A 9500-nucleotide genomic window follows, 5' to 3' on the forward strand; every position below is an offset into this window, starting at 1 on the left:
GCTGAGCAAAAATCTGCTGAGAAGTTTAAAATGAAAAAGAAAAAGAAGGCTTGATAGCCTTCTATGGCTTGGTGGATGAGGGGAGAGCAATAGATGTTTATTTTGACTTTAGTAACACTTTTGACACTGTCGTGTACAACATTCTCCAACTGAGGAAGTACGAACTAGATAAGTGCACAGTGAGGTAGACCAAAAGCTGGCCAAACTGCCATGCTTAAAGGGTAATGATCAGCAGCATGAAGTCCAGCTGGAGGCCAGTCACTAGCGACTGCATACTGGGGCTAATACTATTTAACATCTTTATTAATAAATCTGGATGATGGGACAGAATGCACCCTCAGCAAGTTTGCAAATAATATAAAATTGGGAGGAGTGGCTGATACTCCAGAGGGCTGTGCTGCCATTCAGAGAGACCTGAATAGCCTAGAGAAGTGGGCAGAGAGGAACCTCATGAAGATCAACAAAGGGAAGTGAAGAGTCCTGCACCTAGGGAGGAATAACCCCATGGACCAGTACAGGCAAGAGCCAACCTGCTGGAAAGCAGCTTTGCACAAAAAGATCTGAGGGTGCTGGAGGACAGATAGTTGAATGTGAGCCAGCAATGTACCCTTGTAGCTAAGAAGGCCACTAGCATCTTGGATTGCATTAGGAAGAGCATTAACAGCAGGTCAAGGGAGATGATTCTTCCCCTCTACTCAGCACTGTTAAGATCATCTGGACCACCATTTCTAGTTTTGGGCTCCCCAGTACAAGAAATACGTGGATGTACGGGAGCAAGTCCAGTGAAGGGCCACACAGCGGATTAAGGGTTTGGAGCATCTGTCATACATGGAGAGGCTGGGAGAGCTGGGACTGTTTAGCCAGAAGAAGAGAAGGCTCAGGGGAGATCTTATCAGTATGTGCAAGTATGTGATGGGAGGGAGTAAAGAAGATGGAGTGAGACTTTTCTCAGTGATATCCAGTGAAAGGGCAAGAAGCAATGGGCACAAATTGAAATACAAGAAATTCAGTATAAAAATAAGGAAAACTTTTTTACTTTTAGGGTCATCAAAATCTGGAGCAGGTTACCCAAGCGAAGCTGTGGAGTCTCCATCCTTGGAGATACTCAAAACCCAACTGGATGTAGCCATGAATAACTAGCCTTAGTTGACCCTGCTTTGAGCAGGGGGGTTGGACTAGATGATCTCCAGAGGTCACTTCATACCTCAACTATTCTGTAATTCTAGGATTCTATGAAACAACCTCCAGATATGAAGTGAGAGGTAGGAAAAGACCTTTTACACAAAGGGGTTGAAAGAACAAGCTTAACTCAGTGCAGTCGTATTGCAAGCAGTTGTTGAATTAGGTATAGGACCCAGAGGTACTAGACCCCAGTTGAAGGGTCTAACCATACAGCTTCTCCCCCTTAAATCTTCTCCCTGGCTTCTCATTACAGTATGAAAAAGCCCTCCTCAGAGGCTATGTTGAGTGTTGCTCCAACCTGACATGGTGCACCAACCCACAGGGCTGCGATCAGATTCTTCGTAAGGATGGACTTGGCTATGGGGAAGCCTGTTCCAAATGCTCCTGGATGTCCTGTTTCAACTGCAGCTTCCCAGAGGTGAGGCTGAGCTGAATCACAGGGCAGTGCTGTCTTGGGTTCGGCACACATCTGCTTCTGTGTTGCTGAATGGCTCTTTCTTTCAGGCTCATTACCCTGCTAGCTGCAACCACATGTCTCAGTGGGTGGATGATGATGGGTACTATGAGGGAATGACAAGTGAAGCCCAAAGCAAACATCTGGCTAAACTCATTTCCAAGCACTGCCCAAGCTGCCAGGCTCAGATAGAGAAAAGTGAGGGCTGTCTGCAGTGAGTATCCATTCTTGTTTGGTACTGGGGGTAGGAAGGTGCGAAGACATAGTTCATCATGTGCTTTTTTTTTTTTTCGTTGTTGAGTGAGACATGTGGCAGATTCGGTTTATAATTCTAGAGGAATGAGTGATCATGCTGAATTCCTAGGAGTAGCAAGGTGTTCCCCAGCGTTTGGAGTTGAATCCCCTGATAGCTGTGTGGTAGAACCAAAACTCTTTGGAGTACTATTTTTTAGCACACGCTTGTCTGCTCTCAGCATTCACTGTGGACGTACAGAGAAACATGTTAGAGTGGTGGGGATCTCAGAACTTTTTTTTTCTTTTCTTTTGATGCTAACCTATTTCTGTAACTTTAATCAATTTCTTTTAATTATCTGCATGTATTTTGAATTGGAGTGGATCTGTGGCAGCTTTTTACTTGGCCAGGGAGGCACCTCCAGCACCCTCCAGCTTTGAGGTCAGGGCTCAGGAGCTGCCATTTGTTCCTGTCTTGAGGTGGCTCAGCCCTTAGTGCCTAGCTGTGCTTTGTGTGGCCCCAAGGCTACGTTTGACCCTAGGGCTATGCGGTGGAGTGCTGCATCGCTGAGGGAAGAGGTGAGATGTTCATGTGGATCTTGATGCAAACTGCAGGATGCTTAGTTAAGCCTCCAGTGCTTGGTAGGTCCATATCGTGAGATGTGCTGCCAGTTTTCCCAGCTTGTTTTCTGACACACAGTGTTTGTTGGGGGAGGGGGGAGGGGTTGTTTGGGGTGTTTTTTTGCTTCCAGCAGAAGGTTTAAAAACGCATGCAGGGTAGTGTGTAGTACTGAGCGAATGGGAGTGGCTGAATCTGCACATTCCAGCCCCGTGTCATAGGGAAGCATTGAGAGGAACTGTTTCTAAGTGGCTGTTGGGACTGAGTGGTTTCTGTTCTTTCCCCCCCACACCACTGTGCAGTATGACGTGTGCCAAGTGTAATCATGGCTTCTGCTGGCATTGCCTCAAGCCCTGGAGGCCAACCCATAAGGATTATTACAACTGCTCTGCTATGGTGAGTGGTTTGCTGCACCCCAGCAGTTCATGTTTGTGTTCGGATGTACCTGGCCTCTCAGACAGAGAGTAAGGATGTCCACTTGAGCCCCCTTCTGTGGATTTTACTTGGTTCACTTGTCTATGGTATTGACAGTAGTGTCAAGATCTGTATGTGTGGTAGCCATCTCCCAGATGATCCCTGCAGCTGAGGGAAGATGTTACAGGTTACTTCCACCTTTCCTTTCAGGTGAGCAAAGCAGCTCGGCAGGAGAAACGTTTCCAAGATTACAATGAGAGATGCACCTTTCATCATCAGGCAAGGGTAAGGACTCCCTCTTTCTTGGCAGATGCAGATCTATTGCCTTAGTTCTGGTGAGGAGGACAGTGTTTCTGCTGTATCTCAATGCACTTCACCTGAAGCTGATAAGCAGACTTCAGATGCACATGGGGGTACCAGGTCATGTCACCCTTGCTCTGGCCTAAGATAAAGCCTGCTTTTTTCTTCGAGCTCTGTTATGGAAACTGAGCAGAGCCCTGGCTTCTGGTGTTTACCTGCTCAGACTGGAGCAGTAGTTGGAAACAATTGCAAAGAAGAGTGAAGAGCGTGAGGACCGTACTCTGTTTAGAGCTCAGATGCTGCAAAAGATTGAAGTAGAGAACACAAACAGAAGCACATCAGAGATGATGTAGCTGGGTGGAGTAACTACTCTCCTGCTGCCTGCATCTTCTGGGGTGCTACTTTAAGGTGTTTAGCAATTATCTGTGGCAGGTGCTGTATTTTAGACCTTGTCGTGTTGCAAATGAACTTTTTTCACCTTTGGTTATTGCAGGAGTTTGCCATGAGTCTGAGGAACAGGGTTTCTTCCATCAGTGAGATGCCAGAAATTAGAACTTTGACCTTTGTTCTTGATGCCTGCAAAGTGTTGGAACAAGCACGGAAGGTAAGAGTGGATAACAGGTCAGCTGATGTTTAGGCTTTATTCTATTGGTGTACTTTATGCCTTCCTAATGAAAGTGGGTACCACTAGGAAGACCTTGCCGTGCTCTAACAAGGTGAGACAGAAAAAGGTTCAGGGGAGAAATAGCAACAGGGAGGACAAGGACCTATGTGTGCCTTTCACTACTGTCACCATGAGCTGGGTGCTCTCTGCCATGTTCCTCACAGTTGGGTGAGTTGGTAAGCTCCAATAAGAATTGGATGTCCTGGATGTTGTGTGAGCAGCAAGTTACCTGTGCATGCCCTGACAGCTGCATTATGAAAGATCAGCAGTGCAGCCACTTGATGCATGCAGTAAGCCTGTGCCAGGATAGGCCTGCAATGTCTTCTTGTGCCCTGAAACATAGAAGGAGGTGGGAGGATGCACCTTTGCAATACATATCTTGATTGTGCAGGCAGGCTTGATGTTGGGAGAGATGTACGCAATGTGGATTGAAGGTGTCTGACCCTGATTTGTCTTCTCACTATGGTAGCCCCTGCATTTGCCAGAGTGTGCATCACCTTTGCTCGCTGCTGCTGGTGGCATTCCTGGACTCATTTCTTTAAATGGAAGCAGTGGTTGTGTTCCTGCTGGGTACCTGGAGGGCTTTAGGAGTCATTTGTAATAGTAGGATGTTGTCACTTATTGAAAGGTATTTGTCCTGTGTTTTTGGGCAGCCTGTATAGCACCACATGTGCTTTCTGATTGCCTCCGGGCTCAGTGCTCTCAGTTCACTGCCACTTCCATTCAGCCTGGGCTGCCCAGCTCTGTGTGGGTTCTTTGTGCTGGTTGTTTGGGCTTCCCACCTGCTGGTCAGAGTTGCCCTTGTTTGCTGTTTGCAAACAAAAAAAATTTCAGTTTGTGTTCCTGTGATGGCTTGTGATCTGGGAGCAATCAGTTATTTCAGACTTCAGCACAAAATAAGTACATGTTCGTTTCCAATCCTACAAGTAGGTCTAGGTGGCCTGGCATTGCCATCAGCAGGCATAGTGGTTCACTGGGCTGTCACCATAGACCAGACTTCTCTCAGCCACCGATTATCAGTAAAGTCTGGAAGAGTTTGATGCTACTTTCTGCTACTTCACTTGCCCACTCCAAAACTGAAGGAGGGTGCTTACAATGTGCTCTGTGCTGCTTCAGGTGTTGGCCTACTCCTGTGTGTACAGCTACTATAGCCAGGACAATGAGAGGATGGATATCATGGAACAGCAGACTGAGAGCTTAGAGCTGCACGCCAACACTCTGCAGATCCTACTGGGTAAGTCCTACAGTCTATATAGAGACTGACAGTTCCTGCTGTCTGGTTCAAAAGGTGGCAGCTCTGTAGTGAGGCAATAGGACACACATCAGCACCCAGCAGGTGCTAGCTCATGTCTTCTGGCCCATCTCTGCCTTCTTGATGTCATTTCTGGGGAGTCCACTGAAGCAATTTGGCTTTAGGCAGAGGATTTAATGCAGTAAGGAGGCTCTTTGACATGTTCCCTTCTGGAGGGGAATATGCACACAAGGGACCTAAGTAGTTGTGACTGTGGATTTGTAGTCAGAGCCAAGGGACTTGGTTTCTACTTATGAGTGTGAGGTGCAGTATGACTTTGCTGGCCTTGAATTGCAGAGGAAACCCTGTCGCAGTGTCAGGATCTGGCCTCCTCTCTTCAGCTCCTGAAAGCAGAGCATTTCAGCACTGGTTTGGAATTGGTGCACCGGATCCAAGAGCGTCTCTTTGCGATTCTCTGGCACTCCACACAGGTGAAGTCCACATGCATGTTGGTGGCTTGTCTTTACCCAGTGTAGTTTGATCTTGGGGTTTGATGTTGGCAAACCTAGAAAGGGGCTTCATCAGCTAAGAGGACAGACTCTGAGGTGCTGCACAGTGCCATGAGCATATGTGCATGTAGGGAAGGGGCTTGCAGCAGAAAGTGTGCTCCAGATCACATGTTGTGTCTCTCTTCTGGCTGTTTCACTCTGGCAGGACTTCCACGTTGGGCTCCAAGCTTTGGCAGATCCTGGTCAGAGTAAGGTGAAAATCTCAAATGTGCGTGCTGAAGCCCCTGCCAGTATAGGGTGAGTTTCCTTAAAGGAAAGGTGTAAGAGCGGAAGGAAAACAGGTGACCAGAGTTTTCTCTTGTGTTCATTGATATGCCGAAGAGTTAATATCAGATAGCAGTTACTTAGATCCTGTGTTGAGATTTGATATAACAACATAAGTGACACAGTGGTATAGGGAGCTCAGTGAAATCTCTGCTTAGTATGTGGTTATGGTTGAAAAAAGCTGGGTCCGCCAGTGATGGAGGGATGGATGTCACTCTACTCCAACTCTGTTGGGTTGCTGCAGAGAGTGGCCCACCCTTTCTTCAGAGGAGTATTGGAGGTCTGGGAGGTGTCTAAATGAGAGCAACAAGGACAAAAACATGCATGGAGCTAGATAGAAGGGCCTGATATTTTAGGGAATGAATGGGGAAGAGGTGATACAGCTGTAAGATAACTCAGTGTTGAGAGGTGAGGTTGGTTTGTTGTGTCCCTGCCTTAGAGCACTGAGCCAGCAGGGTTCAGTATGACTGAAAGGTGAAGAGTTCAAAACAGATGAAACAAACATTTCTATACGACATGTGGTTTAAACCAAGGAATGCAACCGATGTGTCTGCTATCCCACTGTCACTGATCCCCTTGGACAGCTGCTGTGTTCCAAAGAGCTGAACAAGGTGCTGAGGGTTGCAAGAAGAAATGACTTCTCTCAGCTGAGAGACTCAGTTTCAGGGCAGGGTTTCCAGTCCTTTCCAAGGAAGCTGAGATGCCAGAGCCAGTGGCAGACAGTAGTTTCCTGGCCTAGCCATAAGTGGCTTGCTGTACAGCCTCATGTAGCATGCATGGATAAAGCCACTTTCTCTGAGATGCACTGGCACAGCTGCTGTGTGTCCCTCAGGCACAGCTTTGGCTGGGGATGCTGAAATGATGGTGGTAGGAGGGTGAGGTTGGCATGGGGCTGGGCCATGGTTGTTGCTTGCAGCCTGGAAATGGGCAAGGCCTCTGTTCTGATGCTGTCCTCCTGAATAGGCCAAAACATGCCATCTTACCTGACTCCCCTGACACAGATGAGGAAGAGGATGAAGATGAGGAATGTGAACCGCAGTGGCAGGAAGACTATGATGATGATGACCTTGATGAAGACAATTTTCTGTATGACGATGAGTCAGATAACCTCGATCGTGACTCTTACTTCGATGATGACTATGACTAGAGGTGGGCTGTCACCTGGCCTGCCAGCCTGGACTCCAGATTCCAGGTTGTCTCACCCTGCTTGTCTCTGTATCTCTTCTCAAAGACTGGGGAGAGCTCTCAGAATGAAGAGACATTTCCTTTGGGGACTGCTTGCTCACTGACTCTGATTTAACATGCAGAGCCGTTGCTCTGGACACATAGGCTGTGTTACTGTGGTTACTCCTCTCAGAAAAGCATCTCCTCCCCTTTCTCCCTTGTCTCTGAAGGGCCTTTCTACCCCTAGGTCTAATCATTGAATTGAATGAGAAAATCGCAGCCCAGCTCCAAAGTGAGGACTGCTTGGCACCTGTTAAAGGATTGTTTCATGTCTTCTGGGGTCCTGTCCACAAGGGCTGGGCACAGGGACAATACAGTGGCACACCATGCAGTGGCATGTGTTGTGTCAGGGCACTGTCTAATCCAGCCAGTGGCAAGAAACACTGTGAAGCAATGTGTTTACACTCAAGTGAAAATCTCTCCTCTGGAGCTGGTGGGGTCTCCTCTGGAGCAACACATCTTATGGATGGATATGGATCAATGCATGTGTCTAGCTGAGGTGACAGTTTTCTGCCCTAGCATTTTTGCTATTTGTTGTTGTTGTTGCTGCTGCTGCTGCTTTCTATCCTGTGAAGCAGGAAGGGCTGCTACGAGTGGCACAAGTTTGCAGGGTTGTTTTTCAGTGTATAAATACATGGAACACGCATGCACAGAAGCTGTTCAGATTATACTTTACCTTCACCCCCCCCCAAAAAAAAACCCAAAAAACCCAATAAAGGAACAGGGTTGAAAAAAGTTATGTTTATAAAATAAATAGTTTTCTTCTAGCACCAGCCTCTATGTCCTGTATGGGGGCTGCAGGTGCAAAGTCAGAGCAGGACATCCTGGAGTGAGGGGCTGTGACCCAGACAAGCTCATCCCAGGAATGAGTTGTGAAACTCATGTGGTTTAGGGATCTAGGCCCAGGCCAGGCTGTCTGCTCTGCAAAGAGTCCTTTCCATCCTGGGTGGTTGAGTGAGTAGCAGGGAGGTGTGAGTGGGGTGGGGAAGAGGGTGTGGGACCAAACTGCAGAATGATGGGAACCAGTGGTGCTGGTGTTCATGGGAGCAGATGTGAGGCAGGTGCCCATGTTTGTATGCTGATGAGGATGATATCTCGTACCTTGTAGGAGGCAGGCATGGGGCTACTCTCAAGACTTGGAGACAATTTGGGGATATATGGGACTGTTCTGTAGGTGCAGGGCTGTTCTCAGGGTCTGAAGGGTCATTCTCCAGGTCTGCATTTGTTGCCTGGAGTTGGGGGGCATTTGGGGGAGGGTGCAGCTGTTTTGATGCATCTGGAGGCCCTTTGAGGCAGGGGACAACTGGCAGGGGCAGGCTGGGGCTAATGGGGATGCCTGAATTCCTTGTGGCAGGGCAGGGCCTCTACGGATGCTTGGATTTTCTGAGGCATATGGGACAGAGCAGAGTCCCCTGGACTGAATTCGCTGTGTGGTGCAGAACAGGACTTTCTGGATGATTGGGTTTCCTGGGCTGTGTGTGGCTGAGCCAGGCCTCCTATACACCTTGGTTCCCTGGATTGTTTGTGTCAGGGCAGAGCCTCCTGCATGCCTGGATTCTCTGAGCTGTTGGGATCCAGAAACATGGCATGGAAATATCTGGGAATCTTAGAGTCACAGTGTAATTTTAGACTGGAAGGGACCTCAGGATGTCATCTAGTCCAACCCCCTGCTCAAAGCAGGTCTAATTAGATCAGGTTGCTCAGGGCCATTTCCAGTCAAGTCTTGAACACCTCTAAGGATGGAGATTGCAGAACCTCTCTGGGCAACCTGTTCCACTGACCGTTGTCATGGTAAACATTTTTCTGTAATATCTAATAAGACTTTTCTGTGTTCCAATTTGCGTCTGTTGCCTCTTGTCCTATTGCTGTGCAACTCTGAGAAGAATCTGGTTTCATCTTCCCTGAACAGGTAGTTGTAGACAGTAATAAGGTCTCCCCTTCACCATCTCTTCTCCAAGCAAAACAAACCCAGCTCCCTCAGCCTCTCCTTATGTTATGGAAATTAGGCTCGCCGGCCACCATAAGAGGATCCGACCCTAGGTTCCTGCTGTAAAGTTCAGAGACAAATCAAAGCAAATTAAATAATTAATTTTTAATGACACATATACTGTAATTGCAGCTCGAGCTGGGTGCCTCTGAAGAGGGACCCCGAACAAAGAAATCCTTCGGCAATTATAACTTGCCAGTCTAAGCTCTCCACCCCTCACATGGTAGTTTGGACCAATAGTAATATTTAGGTCTGGGGTCTCCTGTTCCTTATTGGGTCTCATCACTGTCCCTAGGTAGGCTGTTTATCTTTACTGTTGCGGTTTCTGCTGACAGATGTCTTCATTCCTTGGGTCCCGCCA

At 47.8% G+C, this 9500-nt stretch overlaps 1 protein-coding gene across 16 annotated transcripts in view; it reads left to right on the forward strand.

Moving 5' to 3' along the window:
- The window catches only part of CUL9 (cullin 9), a 51765-nt gene extending 42772 nt beyond the window's left edge, over window positions 1–8993 (forward strand). For 10 of the 16 annotated variants that reach the window (XM_064509863.1, XM_064509861.1, XM_064509862.1 and 7 more), the window contains 9 exons: window positions 1436–1600; window positions 1687–1850; window positions 2789–2882; window positions 3111–3185; window positions 3694–3804; window positions 4981–5098; window positions 5453–5586; window positions 5810–5901; window positions 6892–7215. In XM_064509863.1, coding sequence (XP_064365933.1) covers window positions 1436–1600; window positions 1687–1850; window positions 2789–2882; window positions 3111–3185; window positions 3694–3804; window positions 4981–5098; window positions 5453–5586; window positions 5810–5901; window positions 6892–7075 — 1137 coding nt within the window. In that variant the 3' untranslated portion in view covers window positions 7076–7215. Of the gene's footprint in view, window positions 1–1042; window positions 1263–1435; window positions 1601–1686; window positions 1851–2788; window positions 2883–3110; window positions 3186–3693; window positions 3805–4980; window positions 5099–5452; window positions 5587–5809; window positions 5902–6891 lie in introns of those variants that run through there. The other 6 variants (XM_064509867.1, XM_064509868.1, XM_064509864.1 and 3 more) reach the window with 6 other exon arrangements.
- Window positions 8994–9500: the final 507 nt, after the last annotated feature.

This window comes from Dromaius novaehollandiae, chromosome 3, assembly GCF_036370855.1.
Source record: "Dromaius novaehollandiae isolate bDroNov1 chromosome 3, bDroNov1.hap1, whole genome shotgun sequence".
NCBI lineage: Eukaryota > Metazoa > Chordata > Aves > Casuariiformes > Dromaiidae > Dromaius > Dromaius novaehollandiae.